General features: G+C 40.2%; 1 protein-coding gene across 2 annotated transcripts in view; it reads left to right on the top strand.

Moving 5' to 3' along the window:
* Positions 1-311: 311 nt before the first annotated feature.
* The window catches only part of myo1ea (myosin IEa), a 49,290-nt gene continuing 26,115 nt past the window's right edge, over positions 312-23,486 (top strand). For both annotated transcript variants that reach the window (XM_040011965.1, XM_040011964.1), the window contains exons 1-5: positions 312-666; positions 14,635-14,778; positions 15,690-15,779; positions 18,427-18,521; positions 22,435-22,522. In XM_040011965.1, the coding sequence (XP_039867899.1) occupies positions 664-666; positions 14,635-14,778; positions 15,690-15,779; positions 18,427-18,521; positions 22,435-22,522 (420 nt within the window). In that variant the 5' untranslated portion in view covers positions 312-663. The remainder of the gene's footprint in view (positions 667-14,634; positions 14,779-15,689; positions 15,780-18,426; positions 18,522-22,434; positions 22,523-23,486) is intronic.

Genomic DNA, 23,486 nt, shown 5'->3' with positions numbered 1-23,486 from the left:
CAGACTTGTAGAAATGATCGTGAAATAGTGTATTATAACATTCAGTGAGTACTGTAATCTGAAAGCACGACCTTTAGCCTGTATGAGTTTTCCTTTACCACTTTTCCTAAAAGCTAAGACCCCACTGACATTATAAGCTACGCCCCTGCGCTGGATCATAGTGCCATCTGCCTTGCTGTTGGCTCTCTCTTTGAAGACAGCTCATGTTTATTAGTCGTCCTCTTATGTTTGAGTCTGTTGTTAGGGAACGACAAACTTGCGCATGCCCAGTTGCCCTCCCTCCAGGAGCTAATGAATATTTAACAACACTCGCGCTTTGATTGGACCGAGTTTCCCGTGTTGTGTTTAGAGTCGGGCTGTTTGGGCACTGCTCCTCCGTAAATTGACCATCCGGCTCGTTGTCTGAGGACTGCTGTGCTTCTGTCAGTGGAGGACTCACATCTGACTGAACAACAATGGACGGAGGGCACCGCTAAGGAGCCGCATCCATGCTGTCTGGAGTTTACCGGGAATAACTTGTGTATATTTTGGATTTGGTCGCTTGGCTTTAGGTTAAACAAGTCAGACCTTGTTTTAAACAGCGTGAACTTCCCCGAGGTTCGCTCAGATACTGGATCGCAGGGAATACGACATCGAAGACTGCGACTGTTGTGAGGACAGAGAATGGTAAGCGGTGTTTACACTGGCTGAGATAGTAGGGCACTATTTGTTTAATATAGTCATCATAATCCAAATATTTGCCACGGAGCGGCGGTTCCTTCTTCTAGTCTGCTTATAAAAGTTGTCTCGGGTGTTAAACGTGTTTATTTTAAATATTAATTGAACGTTTTCTTAAGTAATATTAACGAAATTCGAACTGATAACTCACATGTCCATAAATATAGCTCACAGATTGCTTCACTGGAGGCTTTTAACAGAAAAATCTTTTAAACCACAATCGCTGCTTTATTAATCTTTGATCCCTGACGAGTGTAACATATCCTACGATAAGAAGCGGCAACCTTGGCTGTTTCAGGCAGACTTATAGTTTTTACTGCCTGTGGTGAAAGTAGTCAGAAAGCACTGATAAATTAGGTTCAGTCTCTTTTGTTAGAAAACCGGTTAGCCTTGGAGGACAATGTGTCAGGTGGAGTGGAGTGTGTACTGTGTGCACCTTACTTTGTATCGCTGCATCACAGAGAGGCAGGTTTTTCCTGGTTTCTAAATGCCAGGCCGGCAGAAAACACACCTAAAGAGAAGTTATGGGACTTATTGTATGTTTTGCATTTTGGAAACATTTCCTCAAGCCTGTCCTCTTAATAAAACAGCTGATACAGACTTTTAGCACATTTCCACTTAATGATATGGCTGCATCATTGATGTTGGAGACATAATGTTTATCTGAAGGGGGGTTGCAATATTTTTTTTGTGGCTTGTATATAGAAATATCCTGAAAGGCAACTGAAAAACGTACCCACCATTCAACTTAGGAACCTCTTCCACGTGTCTGTACAGTACCTCAGACTGTAAACATGCTTTGTCCATTTAAAACAGGTAGACCTGAAAGCTGTTTGCATTCTTCGATTCCTAAGTGATGCATTAAAACCTGTCGGTTTGGTTGAGATAATATCCAGTCAGCACAACATATGTAATCCTGCAGCATTTAACTCAGCTTTTGTAGACATTGTTGACACTCACACACTCTTGCTAAAGCTTTTTACAAGAGGTTAAGAAGAGTATCAGTTCGTGCAGAGAAAATAGTCTGTCCCTGTATCTGTCTAGAATAGCAGACACCAGCATCGCTCAGTGGTTCCTTCTCTGCCAGATGCTGAATAGCAAGTCGGCATGAGAGCAGCTGGTTTGCATTAGTCTCTCCAGCAGGGAGGTGCTTACTTTATTTCAGAGCTGGTGCTCCATTTTCAAACCCATCACTGCTTTAGAGACTTGCTCTGGAATTCAAGCCCTGTCCCTGAAAACAGGATGAACACCCATTCTGTGGACCTAGGGAACTCGTTAGTCTTGTCGCTGCGGTGCAGTGTGCACACACACTCCTCAATCGGTTCCACACGTCTTTGTTACGGAGCCAAGTTTTCCCCACTTTGCTGTTTGGCCTGATGGACCCCATGAGTGCTGACTCATTCTACTGTTGCACTTGCTGTAAATCAGTGAGGACACGAGAAGCTTATAAATCGCTTATAAATGTGTCAAACACATTGTAAACACAAGTTGTCAACTACCAAAAAGTTTTTGAGCTTTCTTGTATTTTGCCCAAGTGTCAAATCTGGTTTTACTTCACTCTGCAACTGCAGATTCTCTTTTTTGATAAGAAATTAAGCATTTCCATTACTGCTACTGTTTATTATTATAAATGATTGCAATCAGATGGACTTTTTTTTTATCCCTTTCTTTGGATTTGTTGGTCGTGAACACATTCTGTGATGATATGATATTTTATTACATCTTCTCATTTGGACAAAATATCTGTACTAAAGCTAAAGTTGGAGTCAAATGAAGATGATTTCCCAAACATGAAATTGCTGGACTTCCTGCACAGAATGTGGCTGGATCATTGGGACCTTGGCTGTTATAATAATCTTTATTTCTTTATTGCAGTATGGATGCTATAAAAAATGTTTAGGACACACAACAAAGGCAGGATGAGACTTTTGGTTTTGATTTAGAAAAAAAAAAGAGGGCCTTCAGACGTCCACACAACACGAGTGGAGGCTGAGAATTATTTCCACAGAAAAGGTTTGATGAGTGACCTGTCACAAAAGAAGCATATTTTAATAGTCGTGACTTCATAGTAAGTGATATAGTGATGGGACATTGGGTATTTTTGTAACTATGAAGCATGATTCAGTGGAAGTCGTTAGGTGGGGAACAGTTAAGCAGTGTTTTTTTTTTTCTCTGTGTTTATTTATTGTGTTCCCTTCACCCGAAATTCCCCAGTAACTGCACAATTTGGCTCTGGCCTTGTTTTTAAAACACTTAAATCTCTGCCTGCTCTGCTGTAGTTCGGCTTCAGTCCTCAGCCACAGTGCTTTCAGTGATGCAGAGAGGATTCAGCTGCTTCAGCTGATCGCCAAAGGTCATGCCCCAGAGCGAGCGATCAGTGGCACAGTTTCTCTGAGATTGATAGTGTGACTTGTAATTAAACAGCTGAAATATTTTTATTGAGTCATCACATATTATCATTGCATTTTTATTAGCTCATGTCAGTGGAACTTGTCGGTCAGTGTCATCGGGCTGGCCAATCACTTTATACCAGACTGAAATATCAGGAATAATTTGATGACTTTTTAAAAATCTCTCAATTACTTTTAGGTCAAATGTGTCTGATGGATCATACATTTTATAAACAATGATATTCAGCTCTAACTAAAGACTTTTTTATTTAGCAGATGTTAGCATATTAACAAACTTAACTAACAAACTGCACCTGCATCGATCAGCATTTTGACAATGTTAGGCCTAAGGATTTAGCTCGCTGCAGCGCTGTGTGCAATAAGCCTCACAGGGCATTTGTCATGAATTCTGAACTTGTAAGCTTAGCTGTTTATTTCAGTTTGAGTTTCAAATGGAAGCAATGGCTTTCTCATGTATCAGTTGTCTTTGGTGTCCAATGGAAAAGCTGTAGTTTATCTGGCTTAGATCCTTCTTTCCAGCTCAGTAACACAACCAGCCTCTCTTCCATTTTGCAGGTAATCTGTTCATAGAGTAAAGGATAAATTAACTTCCTTGTAAATGCTCTTACTGTGTCAGCATTATCCTGTAGGCATGCTTCGTGCTAGATGTTTGTTTATTCTCCTTGTTCTTTTACCCTGAACAAAGCAGTGTCCTATTATACCTGCCTATTTGCATGTATGGCTTACCTCATCGCAAACCAGGAACAAGGTCAGACTCATGCAAGTGCTCTTAGCCTCCCATCATCCCATGCCAGCCAGCACTCAGCCACCAAATCGCCTTTAACTCCACCCTTCATTTGTCTTGATGCTGCTGTAGGAAATTTGGCTTGTTTGTTACTGTTTAGTCCGATTTGCTCACAATTAAACTGTGCTGGCACAGAAAATGAAAATGTATGTGTTTTTGTGTTTTTCAAGAAGCTTGATACTCCCTCTGACACATTAGTTATTGTTAGTGAGTTTGCTTTTGTTGCTGCTGGCTAATAGTTAAGCTAATAACAACAAGGAATACGGATGTGAGTCAAAACCAGACACAACCTGAAATTTCTGCATTTATTAATCGATTGATTTGAAAAAAAAAAAAAAGTTAAAGAAACCCACACAGTTAATTAAAAGGGGACCTTGTAACCTTCCTTTGGTTTCCTATCAGTCCAAAGAAATGCTTGATCGGTAGGTGTGGGTATGTCTTAGCCCTGCAATCGACTGGCGACCCCACCTCTCGTCCGCTGTCATAATCTTTCATTCATCTTTGAACAGCTGATAGGAAAAGTGCACTGGGTAAGATGGAGCAGGTTCTCTATTTGTGGATTAAGATGTATGGGAAAAAATCACACAGCTGTAGACAGTGATCAAGGAGGAACAAGAACTTAGTACAAGCTTTTAATACAAGGCTTGTCAGCTTTTCTATAAAAGACATAAACAAACTGACTGGAAACAAAGTCAGAATTAGCTGGTTTGAATTAGCTGTCTTTTCTGGCGCATATCCTGTGGCAGGCCTGAGTCACTGTGGAATCACCCACTGACTTAAGTGTCCAAACACTATAGTATTGAACTTGATGATCATTTATAAACACTAGTTCAGTCAGGGCTGTTATAATCGAAAGAAGCATTTCTGGATGCAGTCATTTACATTTGTTGGAGTTGCTCTGGTCAGAGATGCTCCCGTCCATTAACCACACGAGGAAAAGCAGAAGAACCCCCACCCTGTGCAAAAACAAACAAACAAAAACAAAACATCAATGAGAACAGAAATGGAAGTTGGATACAGCAGGAAACAGTGGGACTGGATTGAAGGTGGGTTGCAAAGTAGCTTGCAAAGCTTTGCCTCAAATTGAAATGGCACAAGAGGAAAAAGTTATTTACTCGGTCCCTCTGGCCCTGCTGCACATCCTTTTCTGTTGTCGTACCATAAACCAATCAGCTGTCATTTCTCATGAGTCGTGCATCAATCTAACCCCCCAAACACAATCTAGTCACGGCAGTTTTTAGTGTTTTATTTTGAAAAGGCAATTTACTAGGGTCCAGACTTCCTTATACCTTGTTTCAGTCAGCAGCAAAATTTAGTCAAACGCAGCAGGTATTACGAACCACTGCAGTCCAGCGTTCTGTTAATCATAAACTGGGAAGCAGCGCAGTAACTTTCTGAACTAAACAAGCCTGAGTTAAACCTACGAGTCATTAGTTGTCTTCTCCATGAGTTCACTTTTATGGAGTCAGCATCATTAAAATCACATTCATAATTTACATGCATGACACTTACGAAACTGTAGGAGACAAATCGTGTTTATTTCAGCATGAAAGCACAGGGATGATTGATTTATTTATTTTAAATCTTATTCTTTCCTAATGCAGAGTTGCTTCAAATAGTCCAGCTACTCATTTTATTGCAACACTGTATCAAGTACAGTTTTGGGCTGCAGTAAATTAATTAAGGTAATGCTGTGTTTGGTTGGTTTAGTTTTTTTTTTTTTTTTTTTACAACTTAAGTTTTCCAGCAGCTGAAGTCTATTTCAAGTTCAGATTTTTAATAGACACAAAAAAGCAGAAGCAGTACCTCTAAAATCCAACTGCTCTGATTCATCTGGAACTGATCTCAGTGACCTTAGCTTTACTAATTTCCTTCTTTCCTGGCAGTCGTTTGATAATGTCAGTTGCAACTGTAGCTTCTTAAAGGATTTTTCTGTTCACGGTACACTATGAAACGCTGGAATCGTTAATATTATTATTATTATTATGTAATCAAAAACAAAGCCATTTTTGGCAAATTACCGTAACAAACAACTTTAAGGTTTCTTCCCTCAATGCCAGACTGACTCTTACCTTCTAAGAAGAGGAGACAGCTTTGAATAATTAGTTGGAGCAGAAGGTAACGCGGAAAGCTGGGATGGGTTTTAACATGTATTTTTGTGTGCTCAGTTTAGCTTGACTGTAGTTTGGATTTCACTGATTTGAGGCCCTATTGTGGCACCGGCATGGCTATGAATTGGTTTCCACTGCAGATAGTTTCTTTATGTTTAACTGAAACTGCTTTAAGAAGGAAAACACAGCACTTAGTGACATGCCTCTTCAGCAGACTTCCACCCCACATTGTCTTTGATGTTGTGTTTTTATTAGCAACCTTATTGCTATTGTCATCCATTTAGGAGACTAATGTTTAAAGTATCCATTCACTCTTGATCATTATACCCTCTTTATATGGGAGGGGCAGCATTCAGCCCAGCCCTGCAGGCATAGCATATTAACGTCATCGCAGCCAGTCGGTGCTCATGTTTCCAAATCCTCACAGAAGAATAGATTCCTTTTATTATTCCTTTGTAGAAGCTCAGATCCATAACAACAGTGTGAGAAGTCTAAGCATGGAAACTCAGGGCAGGCTTGTTTGCATTATTTATGATGGTGTCCCAGTTACATCCAAGTGACCGCTGTCATCCTTGAAGTTGTGAAGTGGAAAGATGTCAAGAGAACCCACAGTCTCTGCTCAACAATCTTCTACAGACAAAAATATGGAGCTGCTAATATGTGGAGCAGCTGGTTTCAGCAGGTGTAGAGTGGAAACTGGTGTTTTCCTTTCCTCCTTTCCAGGTGAGGAACAGTCAAATCCAGTCTGTGATCCACGACTGTCAGATGGAAAAGCATGTCATTCCCAGTACAATACACCTATATTCACAAGAAGCTGTTCCTACACACTCTGCACGACTCTATTTTTAGTATCCTAATATTTATATTTAGTATTTGCAGTAACAATTTTTAGCTGTGCTATTTTTAGTACATTTCTGATTTACATTTTACTGGAAATACCTGGCTGGAAAAAGACGTTAAAGTGATTTAAAGATCGCTGTCTGCTGCTGGTGTTAAATATGCGAGTCTGGAGGCTATATATTTCTCAGTATGATCAGAAGTCATATTTCCTCTCGGTCTGTATGCAGGTGTTGTGACAGATTGCCTCCTTTTGTCATCCTTTTTTGTGTCGAGCCAAATGTGACTGCATGTTGTTGCAGTGCTACAATATGCGGTTTTGCAGTGATGCAAGATTGAATTTTACCTTCATAGTTATAAAAATATATTTTTAGGAGGTTAAACTGGTCAGCAAGCATTTCGCTACTGGGATCTAGCGCATCTCCTTTTGTTTGTTTGTTGTTTTTAAGTAATAATGGTCATGGAAAATATGAAGGAAGGTGTTTTTGTTGATCCTGAAATCTGTGAAGTGATGCTCGACAGTGAGCTTGAAAGTAAACTGAAGCCTGTCTGAATCAGCAGCACGGGAAGCATTCGTGCAGGTTGTCCTTGGCAGTCACGGAGCAAAGAATATTGCTGAGCTTGTGGATAACATGCTGAAAGCATATCAGCTAATGCGTGCCAGAATGTCACTGAAGATGCATTTTTTACATTCCCGTCTTGACTTTCTTCCATCTTGTCTGGGCGGTGTTAGTGATGATCATGGAGAAAGATTTCATCGAGATATACAAGTGATGGAAAACTGTTATCAGGGAAAATTTCCATACATGATGGGCGACTACTGCTGGTCCAAGCAAAGAGACACGGATGTGCGGTACAAGCCGGCAAGAGCTCAAACATTTTTGACCACTGTCTTCTGGTTAGTTTTCAGAATAAATGTATGAAAATATTTTGGTGGGAAAAAGCGTGTGTAAACATCAAAACATCTCAAAAACCTGACGTGCAACTTAAATCTGATCTATTATCTGAAAACTGTGTTTAAAAAAAAAAAAAAAGGCTTGACTGTGTTTCCCAGTGCAAACAAAAAACTAATTTGTAGACCAGTTTTATCTTTAACTGCTTTAGTTTAGAGGAAGACCTCCTCTGTGTGTTAAACTGTGAATGAACTCTTTAATCAGACTCCAGCTTTTAACTGTAGTTTTCAGCATTGCTTCTGTGTGTTTGCATGTGTGTGTACAGAGCTTACTTAGACCTGAATGAGCATCCCCTCACTGAGAAGCTCAGACTGGGTCATTGCTCCTCTGACTCCACTCTTCTTCTGCTGAGCTCCTCCTCCATCTCTCATCATTGTTTATCTTTTTCCTCCACCATGGAAAGGCCAGCTATCTTAGTCAGCGGTTTCGTCTGCATCTGGCCCAATTACATGCAGTGACTAATCTCACACAAAGTACAAGCGTAAGCAGCAGAGACCAGGTGGGAATTCAGCTTAGAGAGTGGTAACCCCTTAAGCACTGTTTGAAATGTTTTGGATCCCAACAAGCGTTCAAGAGGGGGAAAAAAGAAAATCGGTCAAAATCAACCCACTAACATAAATGTGTGTTGGAGCGATTCCCTGACTTGCTTTGGCGTTACTGAGGAGACGGTGATTGTAGCAGCTTAGCTGAAGTAGTACTAGAGGAAAAGAGTGACTAAATATCCTGTGTTTACTTTTTGGTCAGGGCAAGCAATATTCTTTACAGCTCACCTGCAGAGAGATCAGACTTCCTTGAGATCGTTAACAGCAAACCGTGACATGCCTTTTGCTGCAATGGCTACCATATGGCTCTGTTTGGAAGAGCGAAACCAGGGTGATAAAGATGAGAACGAGGACCTGTTTTCCAGACAGCTTTAGTAACTTTATGTAATTTCAGTAAGCAATGAAAAAAAAAAAAAACTAACTTATTTAGGGAAGCTGAAGGCTGGAGGTTAAAGCTCATGTACTGGCAGGGGCCAACCTTTTAAATCTGTTTGGATTTGTCCAGCATTATTGTCAATTTGTGTGTTTACGTTGTGTAATTATTTAGGTCTTTGTTCTTGGTTTTATGTCATTTGTCTGATTTACACAACTGACCAGTCCTGATAGTCCTGAAGTAACCATCAGATAGAGTTTATCTTATCACACCCCCAAATCTAAACTGGGGAGTAATGACTAAACATCTCCCAGGCACTAACAGGTGGAGGCTGTGGTTGTGGAGGGGGCTGAAACCGCAGGTAGCGAATCATCGACACGTCAGAGGGAAAGATGGGAAATTTTGCTGCTTAAATAGAAAAATAAACAAATTAGGAGGTTGTGTTTGCTGTGCGACGTGAGGAGAGTGGGTCGTGTTACGTGTGTGTGATGCAGTGCGGCTCGAGTTGCCCGGCTGATCTAACTCACAGGCTCCATTTAGTTTTTATGTCATCGACCCAAATATGTGATGTTGTAAGTTAATTGCTGCGTGTGTGTAATTTCTTAAAATAGACTTCATGAAATCAGCGCTAGGAACAATATATTTAAACAAAGCTCCGACTTGGAATGGCAGCACAACTAATCTAATATCTGAGGGCTTATCAGATGTAGGGTCTCGCTTCAAACGGTCTGATCCAGGCCAAAAGTCTTAAGTCATATCAACTGAAATGCTTTCTTGCAGTCTCCTTTAGTACGTGACCAGTATTAGCTTGTCTTGTACTGCTGTTATTAGGATAAATTTAATTACAGCAGCTTTAGCTAAAATATCCTTCAGTTTTTCATGATGCGAAACAGGATGTTGTCCTGTATCGAGACCTTTTCTCTGTACTCGTACTGCTAGCGATCAGCTTCACAGAGCATTCCTCAGCCATGTGCTTCTATGAAAGTTGTGTGATTTCTCCAGACTTTTGCTGCACAGTGTTCAATGGCTTTAGCTGCTTCTTATTTTAGAAGCGAGGAATTCATTCTCATGGCTTTTATCCAGATCTGTCTCAGAGGGCAGAGGAGAAACCTAGCCCTAACACACGGTGGACTCACTGTTTCAGACTCTGATGTGGAAGAAGGGGAAAAATGGCATAGAAGGGAGAAATAAGAGGGAAAGTGCCGCTTATGATAGTGAATCAAACCCAGCCATTTCCTGTATCCCGAGTCAGAGCTGCTCACACACTTTCCATATATGGTGATGGTATTTGCATGGAGGGAAAGCCTGGGCTTATGGATCAGGAGCGGTGTTGAAATTCCTTTGTAGTAACTTCTGGGAAAAGGTCTGGTTCTGTTTTCAGATTTGACGAGAGAAAAGGAATCCACTGTCTTCTCTGCCCATTAATATTTTTTAGGGGAAGTTGTCACAATATTATATATTATATATATTTGCATTTATATAGATCTTGCCATGTGTGAGCTCCTTCTGTGTATAGCTGTGCTCAGAGGGAAGTCTCCGGTTGCATGGTGATGATGTCGTTATGGCCACTATAGACTCCACATTATGCCAGATGTCCCCTGTGTGTGTGTGTGTATGTCTTACTACATCACCACAGACTACGGTAACAGTAGTAAGATTTCCTGTAAACTGAGCCAAAGCGATTTCATACCATAAAACCTGTAAAACCTGAGAAAGTATGCTCAATATTATTTACCATAAAAGGTAATTGATTAGACATTAATGGTGCTGTGGCCTCATATTAAATTAAATTAGTTGAGTAATTAGTGCTTTGAGATGGACAGCTTTGTTGTGGAACAAATAAAAGGTCATGTATCCACAATTCATGTAATTAGGTCCTGAGTCACAGTTATTTACTGTTACACTGTTCTCTTATTTGTTGTGCTCTTCACCTTATTAACAGGATGGCAGCAGAGTGGCTCAGTGGTTAACACCTTTGCCTATTAGCAAGACAGTCCTGGATTCAAACCCAGTCAACTGTGTGGAGTTCGCATGTTCTCCAAGAGCTCCCAGGTTTTCTCTGGGAGCTCCAGCCTGAAATACAGTAAATGCTAAACAGCCTCCTCATTTAAGGTGCTGCACTTAGCAACCTGCAAAAGGTTTTTTTTTTTTTGTTTGTTTACAGTCTGGTTCATGTGCAGGGACTCAATTTAATAAAACTAGCGGCTGCATGCAACACTACACTAACTGTAGAGAAACATCTGCTTCATAACTTTTAAGTGTCTGGATTTAAACGAGTGGAAAAGTGTCTTTAATTAAAAGTATAAAATAAGCGTTTTTGGTTCAAAGTCACGCTCCAGCCAATCATCGCTGTTACAGTCGGCACAGTCAGCTGCTCCGGAGCTGCTCAGCAGCAGAAGAGTGTGATTCTTTCAGGCGTCTCCCTGATGTCTGTACGTGTGCAGCTACTCCCTCAGTCGCTGCTGCGAGTATGAATATTTACTTAGTATGCTTCCCTCATTAGACAAGACCCAAGAATATGTGACTCTTGCCTCCTACGTTTCCAGCTTATTACCTCTCCCTTCTTGAGTCGGCAGACTTTCATTCCACACATAGCAGAGAAAAATAAAAGATATCATGTTCACTTATTTTCTCTTTGCAGTTGAGCCAGCGCTGTCTCTTAACATTGGCATTCCTGATGGACAAAAGGTGCTAACCTAAATAAGAATGTCAGAGTGTGCGATGGTAATTTCCTGAAATAAGAAGTTCATCCGTCAACAATAACGAATAACACTTTGTGTCTTTACTGAGGTCTATTAAGGACAAAGGAACCTCGAGATGAACACAATGCATTCAGAAGGATCAGCCTCACTGTTATATGCTGTAATTTTACTGTACACAGTAATACTGCTGTTCTCCTATTTATATTGCAATTCTACACCCTTCCTCTGACATTTTTTGTGTGTGTAAACACCTTTTAAAAGGCTGCTCATCCAGAAAATGGAAGATTTTTCCCTTTTAGGTGGTTTTTCCAGATATACATTTTAAATATTTCTTTTTGTACAGTTTTGTAATTTACAGATAGAGAAGCAAATTCACTTCACCAAAAGAGGTGTTTTTGCCGCTGAGAGTGGCATCATCCTGACACTGCTGACAATGAAAGAAGTCGGCATCTCTCTCAGCCACACCTAAAAGTTGTGAGGCCTGTTAATCCGTATGATGTCGAGAAGTAATCAAACAGCAATTTGCTGCTTCCCACCTAATGGAAAATACCCGCTGAATTAAGCTGAAAAGCCGTAAACATTCCTCACCATCTCCCATGCTATGACTGAGTCTGTAAAGTGGTTTTAATCTCGCTGCTGTAAAGAGACTGTGGAGGATATTAAATGCTTCTGGCTCTCCTCTTCCTTGGACATGGTAATTTAGAGTTAATAAGTTAAAGCACAATGACTTTCCACGGTTAATTTTGTACTGTAGTGTTACATTGTGGCTTTTTCCCTTTGCTGTTTTTGTTTCTTTTCCTTTTCCTGCTGTAAAAGCAACTTTTAGCGCTTGACTTTTATTCACATCTAGCGTGTACTAGAGTCTCTATGTGCAGGAAAGATTATAGCATTCGGTGGAAATCCAGGCTTACAGTTTTAACGTGTTGTGTAACACTGGAATAAGCAGGACTCCGCGACCTCTAAGATTCAAAGCATAAACCCAAGAAACCAGAATGAAGTTGAGGTTTAAAGTTCAGCCCTGATGCTGGTACAGAGTTGAGAAAATAATTGACGGCCTTGCTAAACTTCATCTTTGTCCTTGGAAACCACAGTTGAGCAACAGTTATTGTATTCATAGTTTTGTTGTTGTTGCTTCACTTATTTTTAACAATATGCCACAATAAGACTGCCTTTAATCGAACCTCACTTATCCACGGAAAATATAGAGGCATATTATGTACTCAAGACAACAAATCAACCATACACTTCTGACACAGAAAGTATCATCACCGAAAGAATAAAAGAACTGGGATTAATGTGTGTCCTTTAGTAAGTGTCTGTTAGCGTGCACTATCTGAAGACTCTGAAACCACAGGCTGAAACCACTCGTTTTGAATTCTGTATTTTGAGGACTAAGCGTTAGCATTTTGGCTGCTAATGGCTAGAATGGAGTTCACCGTTATCAACAAACGTGATAAGGATTACTTAGACTGTGCAAATATCTGCAAAATAGTACAAAGATAAAAGACTAACTGCTGAATTTGACTCACCAGAACTGAAGTACAAACTTCTTGAAGGGACTGTATATTATAGCAAAGCATTTGTCAGATAATACGTTACAATACGAAATCTCAGAAGCCACAAACACGGTCCAGGGGTTTACTTCAGTGTTTCCAATTACAGCTTGGCCACACTAGAATAAAAATATGACGCAACTTCTTTGCAGCCAGGAAAAATCAGTGGCTTCCCTCTTAATTACATGAAATTATTGTGCATTCTCTGATGGGCTATGAGTAGCTAGGGTCCTGAAATTGTCCTGAAAACATCCTGAAAGCGATGAAAGTCCTCCAGAATGGCATACCTTCTAAGCCTTTTATTCAATTCAATTCAGTTTTATCTATATAGCCCCAAATATCACAACAACAGCTGTCTCAATGTGCGTTATATTGCAAAGTAAAAATACTACAATAATACAGAGAAAAAAGAGAAAACCCTAACAATCAGACAGTTTGAGCAAAGCTCTTTGACAAGAGGGGAAATAAAAAAAACTGCCTTTTAACAGGAAGAAACCTCCAGCAGAACCAGGATTGGGGGGGGGCTGCAATGAGGGGACAAAGACAAAACGAAGTCATGCAGTCTGGTTTTGTTTGCACCATTCCCCACCAGTTTTGTAGTTGATTACTTTCTAATCTTCTCTCATCTCCAGCAGCTTTATTTTCCATGACTTTTTGTGTGCTAGATGTCTAACAGGAAGATGAAATCGACTGGCGACAAGTAGCCTAAATAATATCTCACTCCAATGAGTCGAAATTGTGTTCGATTTCTTCCATCGCATGTAGACTCAGTAAAGCCTGGACTTCACTGCTGCTTCCTTTCTTTAAGACTAACTTTAAGAGCTGATGTTCACACAGCTGCTTTTTATTTTAGTGATGAGCACCAAAGCTGCATTTGACCAATCAGTGTGTCATGCTATGCATCTACACCACACCACACACAGCTCTAGGAGAAAGTTTCTATTCTACAAGCTAAAAAAGATGATCGGCGTGGTTCTGCCGCCACATTCTAAAATTACCAAAAAAGCTCCCGTGGTCCAAAAGCCCCTAATGATTTCTTTCTCTTGGCAGTATTGTTTAAAGCCTTGCTCTTCTGCTTCCTCTCCCCACATTTCCTCCCTAAAGAGAGAGGAAGTCAAGAGTTAACTTGTGTGTTGACTAATGTTCTGGATGCTGTCCGTGTCTTTGAGTGGTTCTCCATCCAGGAGAAAGAGACTCACCCCTCACAGCACATTGTGACCCTCGTCCACAGTAGCCAGACAATACTGACTCATAGCACATGATGAATGACCTCAGTTCTCCGGAGACTCACTCGACTAAAAAGAAAAACAGGGATGTAGAGAGAAGCCAGAGTTTTAGGATGCTGGATAAATGTTTAGAGCATCTTTGGCAACAAGCGCTCTTGGGAATCTGACCTCGCACTGTTTTCATGTAAACATGTTTCTCAGGTCAGGAAATGTGTGTAATATTAATTTTTCTATGTCTTTTATTTGAGTGATAATGACCGTGTTCCACTTTCGTTTGATTGCCTGAGTGGTGTGGTTACGAAGGTTATGAGTGTGTTGAAAAGTAGCAGTGTGTCTGCGCATCCGTGACGTCAGACTCTATGCATGATCTCATTCTGTCTTTTTCAGTGACCTAACAGTTGGACATTGTGTGTGTTTTGTTTCAGGGGAGCCGGGGGCACTACCGGTACCACTGGCAGAGCCACAATGTCAAACACAGCGGCGTGGATGACATGGTGCTGCTCAGCAAGATCAATGAGGACGCCATCGTGGACAACCTCAAGAAGAGATACATGGATGACTACATCTTTGTATCCTTTGCTCACGCTCACAGTTCACACCCCAGTGAGGAATAGCGGAGCCCTTCTCTTTCCTGCTATACCCAGAATAGCTGAATGGTCATTCGCTGTGACATATTAGCAATGAGTAATAGGTCAGTGTTGGAAGGTGAGCGGGGAGGAAAGGGCGTCTTTGTATCTCTAACTCCTGCTCTTTCACCAGGCCTTTCACTGTGGTGCAGAATTTGTAAGGGGGTGGTGGTGAGAGCATAGCTGCTATCTTTTAAACAGCTGAATTTGATTGTGTTACGAATTTAAAATGATCTTCTTGAGAGCTATCATTTTCATACACTGCATCACACAAATGCTGGGTTTAAGTTTAAAGTGCAGCTGTGGCCACACACACACGCGCGTATTCACGACGTGAAACGAGATGAATGAATGAGTGCCTTGAAAGGCCGCTCCTAATGGCTCATTACATAAACATAAACCCTCACTGTCGCACGGCCAGCGCTCGGCATTACCAAGTTTACCAAATGCAGGCAGTTTCAGGTTCGACAGCTCTGAGTCTCTCCTTTGATTTTGCTCAGTAAATATCTGTAACTGTGAGGTCTCCCTGCCAAGGCTGTGGGTCACTATGGGCCACCCACAATAGCTGCTTTATTTGCCTTGAGCTGCATTTTGGCTTCAAGGCATAAAACCTCACAGTGTTACATGGTCGGTCTATTCTCTGTCATTTGTAAGCGCTGCATACTTATTTAGGCTCAGGCCTGATCGCCAAATACGCCACACTGCTGCACTGTTGCCATCTCTGTTGACGTCATGGCAATCAGAGATTAAGTTCTTTCTTTTCGACACAGTTTTCTCTTTGTGAGAGGTGATTGTAATTTGGTACCACTGTTTTGCTCCCACTCTTTAATCTCTTTAACTCACAATCTCACCAGACATACATCGGTCCCGTGCTCATATCTGTCAACCCCTTCAAGCAGATGCCATATTTTGGGGATAAAGAAATTGAGATGTATCAAGGCGCAGTAAGTAGATCCAGCATCATCTTAAGGAAATAAGCTTTTTTCTGGGTCTCTGATGTTATTGAAGTGTCAGGCTGGTTTAGGCTGGTAACGGTCTGAAAGACAAAGGTTTTAAATGTACTGGGTTAGATGCTGTGAAAACTTTCCAGCGAGCAGATGCTGCTGTCACAAACTTGACTCAACCGCTGGAGCAGCTTGGCAGCACCATCACAGAACATCCTGTTCGAGTCTGCCTCCTCTCTCTTGGCCAGCCCGTTGACAGCGAACTCGAATTCTCGAGCCAGGAACACACTGAAAAGCTTTAAAAATTCTAACAGACTGTGAAAGCATCACACATGCCAAATTCAGATCGCAATTGCACACAAGTGCACGGGGTTTATATTTGCATGGTTAGCCAGCTCAAATTATCGGGGAAAAGTTCATATTTGTTCATAAGTTGTTTGAAATAATCACAAAAAGGGACCAAGTGCAACTGTCTTGGCAAAAGGTCGCTATTTTGTTCTAGCATCACAGACAAAAATGACAGCAGTGTGTAATTGTATTATAGTAATTTTTTTTTTATGGTTTTTGTGGATTTTATAGGTCAGCCTGTCTCTGATTACATAATAACTTTATTACGCATAAAAGTTTGTTTAAAATTTCACTAGGTTTCCTTAACCGTCAGGGCACTGTAGTTCTCAGCAGATGTTACTATACCACGAGTTAATGGTGAATTAACTGTTTAATACTTTTTATATTAATAAAATGAATATGAAATATAACAAAATATAAAATGAGTAAGCCTACCCCTGAGCAGTGGTGTCCAAACTTTTTTATCTGACATCCCTTCAGCTCAGTATTAAAGTATTTATGTCCTAATTTTTGCTACTACTCTTTTTTTTTTTTTTTTTGATTAGATCCATTCATTTCATGATATTTTGACCCGATTATTTTGCTAACAGGTTCAGCTGTTTATTGCACTAAAAACAATTATGGAGCCATGTTAGTAACCATGTTAGTAACTTCCACTTTAACTGCTAACTGCACTATTCGTGTAATTTATTATTAACGTTCCAGGTAGATTTTGCATCTTTTTTTTTTCTGATATTTTTGCCAAAAATTTCATCATTTATTATTATTCTCAGCTACCAGCTCTTCTTTACTGTTCATATCTTTAGCATACAGTTGGAAGAGGTTTGACTGCGAGCTAAAATTTTACTTAAACAAGTCATGACTGTATAATTTTATACAGGCTATTTCAGCTGTCTCCATATTTTATTTATTTGTATATTTTTTATATATTTTTTTTATTTATTTATTGCTTATGTGTCTGTTTAAATCATTTGTCTTTAAATTTTCTGCACGTTTCTTTAGAATAGTTGAGCTAATTTGGAGTATTTGTAGCTGTGGTGGAGAACCACTGATCTACTGAACATGTACAGCAACACGATACTGTGTGCATTTTGTCAGAATTTACACTTCCCATTTTTAAAATTGAAAGAATATATCACCCAGTAATACTGAATCCAACATAATGTTTATTTCATAAATAACTGCCTCTGTCAGGGTCAAGTTTGTCACATCCAGTTTCAAAGCACCAAGATGGCAACAGCTTCATAATTGGCTTTCCTAATAGGTGATGTCACAGAGGTTGTATTCATCTTTTATATACAGTCTATGGATGTCAAAAGTGTTACTTAGTGATTCATAAAGTAATCTAAGGAGCTTGAGTGACCTTATTGAAACTTATTGAGGTCAATTGATGCAAGATGTGAGTGGGCGTTAAGACACCTGGGAAGGGATCTCAAAACTGGATTAAAGATGGCAGACAGTTGGTGCCATCAGTTTTTGAAGTGACTGTTTGGTTTTTCCAACGTGGAGGTCTTAGCACTCCTTGGTGGACAGCACAGCATGCACTACATTGTCTAGTTTGTGTTTGGGAGTTGTGTCTGTGTTTTTGTCTGAGTGTGTGACTGGCTCTGAAGTGCACTGGGATGGAAACTGGGAGTTTCTCTGATGAACCTGATCCATAAGGGACGATGATGTTGTTCTGTTTGTCCGTCTGTTTCTCGCTAGTTGGCGTCTGACCTTCTTTACTGTGCTGATTTGATGAAAGCCCAACTGGGATAATCACATGTATTAAAAGTTTTTTTTTTTTTTTACATGTGTGTGTTCCTTTTCTTTCCCTTATTACTTAGAGGGAATGTTTTCTGCCCGGTGTTGCAGGGTCCTGATCACTCCACGTTTGTGGCGGGAGTCAAGGAGTAGGTACTGGTCTGTGTGTGGGGGCTTCTGGTAAACTTCAATGCTGAGTTTTCCATTTTCCCCAATGTGCACAGAACAGTCCGAAATGGCAAACTGTTGTCCTTTGGGTCTTCCCTGGTAAACTTTATGTTTCTGTCCTCTGAGTTGATGTGAGCAGTGAAGGCTTCTACTTCTCAGCTTTTGATTTTGAACCAGATGTCATCTACGTATCTGTACCAGTGGCTAGGTGCTGTCCCTTTGAAAGAGCCAAGAGCTTTACTTTCCACTTCCTCCATGTAAAGGTTGGCTACAATGGGTGACACTGGGGAGCCCATGGCATCCATGTTTTTGTCTATAGAAACCCTCGTTGTATTTAAATGTATATTCACTTGTCTAACCACTAATTTAATCTTTTATCCTCTCTCAGGCTCAGTATGAGAATCCTCCTCACATCTACGCTCTGGCAGATAACATGTACAGAAACATGATGATAGACCGTGAGAACCAGTGTGTCATCATTAGGTAAGACTTTGAAATTCTGGCCATTCTTTCTCTGCCTTCTATAGTGATCATTAGTTAACGGCATGTGACAAGGAAATTATTTTCAGAACCAGAAAAGCTGCATTTTTATTTAAATTATCCATTCAAAATAGAGCCTGATAAACTGTACTGTACATTGGGGACCGATCTCGGTGCTTTTAAAAAAACAGTGGATTTGCTTTTATCCAAAATAATTAAAAAGATCATAAATCAACCAAAATATGACCTTATCCATATCTTATTAAGATACTATAGTTGCCCAGTTTATTGGTTTCAACTGACATTTTTGTAACCTTCAGCACTTTATATTAGCGTGTCAAATGTGCAGGATGTGACAAAATGAGACAAAAGCTGGAGACGATAATCTGTGCAATGTGATCTGTGAGATCACAACACTGAACTGCTCTGCAGGTCATGATAATAGACGGGCGAGAGGACAGACCTAACAGGTCTGACCACATCATTCAGTAGAGCTGAGTCAGTGTTTGTGTGGTGTTTTTCCATCATACTGTTTTCAGCTTCAGTGAATTACAAATTAAAGAGAAAATAAAATGTGCCAGTCCTCAAATAGGAAAACAATGATTTTACAGCTTGATCTGGCTGCTAAATCCTCAGGATGTGAGATGGAAACAAAGCAGCCGCTATAGCAGCTATTTTTGAAAAACTTCCTGTTTTTTAAAAAAAAAGAAAAGAGGACACCTGCATGGTTCCCTCACTCCCTAGATTTAGAGGATTTTAGATGCTTTCGCAGCCTGTTTGAGTTTCCCGATGAATGTTTCTGACCTACAAAGCTGAGAAAAATGTGGTGTCATTAGGGGGTTTTTATGCTATGGCCCACTCATCTGAGCAGCGTGGTTGCTATAGTGCTTACCTCATGATGAATGACCCCTGCTTCAGCACTTTCGGCTGTTGTTTGGACAGCCAGCAGTTGCTCGTTCAGTTTTCCACATAAAGGCACCGAGGTGGATTTTGTGATTGACTAAATCAGCAAACAAAAGCATGGAAGTGGTTTTATGATGAACCAGGTCTCAGCAAACAAAGGCTGCTGTGAACTGCTAACCGTGCAGCGTGGTCAGCACCCACCTGTGTTAGCAGTTTTTAAAAAAATATTATATTAAGAATCAGAAATGAGGTTAATGCAGAAAAAGAGCGGCTGAGCATTTCTTTTATTTCTCTGATATTGTAACAGCATTTGAATATGTGACGATTTGGATTTAACAAAGTGTTTATTTCTCTTTTATGATACTTTTTGTTTTTTATCGAGGACCAGTTCCTTTACATGTGCTCTAAATACAGATATACAGATATTTCAGAAATACACGATTTCACAATTTCTTGGCAGTTTTGCTTGATTTTGTTCTTTGAAGCCATCTTAAATTTCAGTCACATGACGAGTGAACAACAGCTTCTTAAACCCGGTCTGAGAGAAAGCAGGCTTATTCATTGCTCGGCTGGCTTTTTACCAGGAATCTGCCCTTTCTTTTTTTTAATGATTGTGCGTGGGATCCTTTCCACGCATGATTGTGCCTTTTCATCGGTGTCAACAGAGCAGGTTGCTGTTATAATTAGATCAGTTTGAGAAGGACAATGTGTGGTGAGAGATTGTCGGGATCATTTTAATGCTTAAAATATGCACGTAGTCATTGGGTGTGGCCTGCACTGTGAAAATGCATTTATGTTGGGCTTTTAGATATTTCTGCAGCTGCATGTGGAGACGCATGAAAATGAATGTCCTGGTGTGATCGCTCAAAGTCTCAGGTAGTCAAATTCTAGCGGTATATTTCCTGCACTTTCTTACAAAGAACATAGTGTAATAGGCAAAACTTTAGGGTAGCCTATACAACAAAGAAAAAGACACGCTAATTAAAATGTAAAATTTTAAAAATTTGCTTAATTTCACCAAATATCTTAAAGTGGAGGTCAGCGACTGAAACAGGGGTCCTGTGAGCTATGACCCTCAGCCCTCCTACTCCTTAGTATCAGTAACTAAAAGAGATGTTTAGTATGCAGGCAAAAGTCATAGGAGGTGATGTATACAAACAATGTAAAAACATACAAAAAAACAATGCACTGACATTATCACAGGAAAATCTTGTCAAACAGACTGTACATGTGGCTCAGCGAGTTCTGTGGGAATGCAGCGAACACCTTGTTGGATTCAAAACTGCCAAAACTAGACTGTTGACTGAACATCCTTCACATAGCTCAAGTCAGTAATAATTTATGAAAGATAATGCTTAACGCTCCCTCCCTCTGCACTGCATTGTGTAACTCATGTCCTTGTTTGGGTAATAAATCACTGCAGAAGTCAGAAATGTCTTCAGCATTCAAACGCCACAACAATGAGACCTGCCCCTTTGGGGGTTTAAATGGGCCTCAAAGTCTCACTGCAGCTTGTGCTGGAAATACCTCTTTAGAGGGTCGATTGCAGGAGGAGAAACTATGCTCTCAGATGCATATAACTAAACTATCAGTTTCCTACTTGATTCCAAACTGCACAGCGAGGAAGTCCAGGCAAAACTTTAGCATCTGGTACAGGCTGGGAGGTGTATATAGTAGGATGTGTGCAGCTATACTGAGACTGTGTAATAGAGCAGCTCCCATGACTTCCTTTGGCAGTCTCAAACAGTCTGCAGCTGTGTTTCTCACAGCGGCTGTACCATCCTGACTCTACTTTAAGGCACAGAAAGAAAAAACAGATCCAGCCATCATCCACTGCCAAACCACATAGGTCAAAATAAGTATGACCCCGGCACAGTGAAAGGCAAGGAGAGGAAAAAGACAAGAGTAGGCTGAGGGAAAAGATACGAAGGAAAGCTATGTAAACAAAACGGGATAAATGTCGTTATTACTGCAGCGTTCATCCACCTGCATGTGCAAGGCGGTAAATGTAGCTGTCTAGCTATGACTGCTTATTTAAGAGATTCAGTTTTACTTTCTGAGGTGGAAATTTGCACGAAACGTGTCTCACACACACATAAACATATTCTCAACCAATTTTGATCTGGATTTTTGTCTGAATGAAGAGTTTGTGCAATTCAAATGACACATGTTTAAACAGTTACACATTTTTTTTTCAGACTCTTTATTCACTTTAACATAGAGTAAGATACGTTGCAAGTCTCTTTAATTTAAGTAGGTTTACATTTGGGACAAAAGTACTGTGTCCAATTGCTTTTTACCCCTCAGCTTTGGGTACTATGTGTTTAAATCTGGGTACATTTGCTACATAGTGATTTTTTTTTTTCTATATTGATTTAAATGTACTCCAAATGAAAGCTGAGGACTGAACTTGCAATCTGGAATCTTTTATTCCAGGTTGATGCCGCTAAAATAGAAACTCTAAAGGATAAAAATGTTGTAACTGTCCAAATACCGGCTGTCTGGACAAAGTTTACCATGTTTAGTAGTCCAAATTATCCTGTTTATTGTAGTGTGTCCAACCAAAACAAACACATGTAAACAAACCATGTACCAGATTCTGTTTTCAAATATGGATGTAAAATATGTGTTTATTCTTAGAGAAGAGACAAAAGTCTGCACTGGGATGTATGCAGGAAACTATTTAATGCACAGGCCAAGCTGTTCCTAAGCTGGCTTATTGTTAAATATCAGATCACATGCAGGTGGGGTATGACATAAGCTTTAGACTGATAAGCCACCAGAACAAACGGGAACAAGGAAAATTCATTTAAAACCCATAATAGGTGAACAAAAATCAAAACCAAAAAACAGTTTTGGGGCGGGTGTTTTTTAGTCACTGAGTGAATAAAAACTGTGCTTGTGTGAGACAGAAAACAATGTCTCAGTGAGCGTGTGCCGCAGGCTATCAGGTGTATCTGAATTTGGCTTGTGTTTGAGAAAGCATGTGATGAAGTCTTTATCTGCTTTTCAGCGGCGAAAGCGGAGCAGGGAAGACTGTGGCAGCCAAATATATCATGGGCTACATCTCCAGAGTGTCAGGCGGTGGACCTAGAGTGCAGGTGAGAGGAGATGCCTTTTGTCCTTCTCGGCAGTTTGTAAATGAGGAATGCATACTTGAAATGCTTAAGTGCACATGTGAACGATAACTAAGTTAAACCAGAATGATTTGTGATACTAACTGCACACGTGTGCAGTCAAACCACCTGTTGCTGTCTCATTCCTGCATTGTCTTTCACGCTTTGCTCCAGTCTTTGTCTTGTCATCCTCATCCTTTGTGTCCTATTGTGAGCCCGTCAGCAGACTCTTATACACCAGCCCCCTCGTGCCATCTGGCACCCCCCAACCCCCCTCAAATAAAAAAACAAAAACAAAAAAAACAGCAGATGTCCAGTTTCTAAGCGCGATAAAGATCTGAAGTTTGATGAGGAAATTCCTGCACCGTGATGGCAGTGGGAGTTTTATAATTAATCCACTCAGAGCTGCTTCCACCAAGAAAACAATCAGAAATAATTTTCGGGCTTAACCACTTAGTCCCAGAGAGGGGCCATTTGGCTTTTCTACCTTTAAATTCAACGATAGACTGCTTACACTAAATCAACTAAGACAGCTTTATTATATAACTATGATAATGTTAACTGTACTTCATGCCTCAAGATAATATCACTGTGTCAGTTCAGCTGTTTTAGCAACATACATTTCTCAAAGCTTCTACATATCTAATTAGGGCTGTTCGATATAACGATATATATCGGATGCCGATATAAAAACGTCTATCGTTTCATTTTAGCTATCGTTTGTTTCGTGGTGTCGCAAAATAAACTGTTTACAGCAATATTTTTTCATCGTTTTGATGGTCACTGTAGTGGCTATATTAATTTCTTAAAGTTCTCTCTTTCTCTTATATTTTATATAACCACACTACAGACGGACAAGCGCCTGTTTTATGCGTTGTCGTTAGCAACAACGACGGTAACACCATCGCGTGGACGCTTGTTTATGTTCCACATAAACCTTTCACAATAA

The sequence above is a fragment of the Simochromis diagramma genome, unplaced genomic scaffold (assembly GCF_900408965.1).
Source record: "Simochromis diagramma unplaced genomic scaffold, fSimDia1.1 OVJJ01000603.1, whole genome shotgun sequence".
Lineage (NCBI taxonomy): Eukaryota > Metazoa > Chordata > Actinopteri > Cichliformes > Cichlidae > Simochromis > Simochromis diagramma.
The sequence above is the reverse complement of the archived record's forward strand: the minus strand, read 5'-3'. Positions and strand labels throughout refer to the sequence as shown.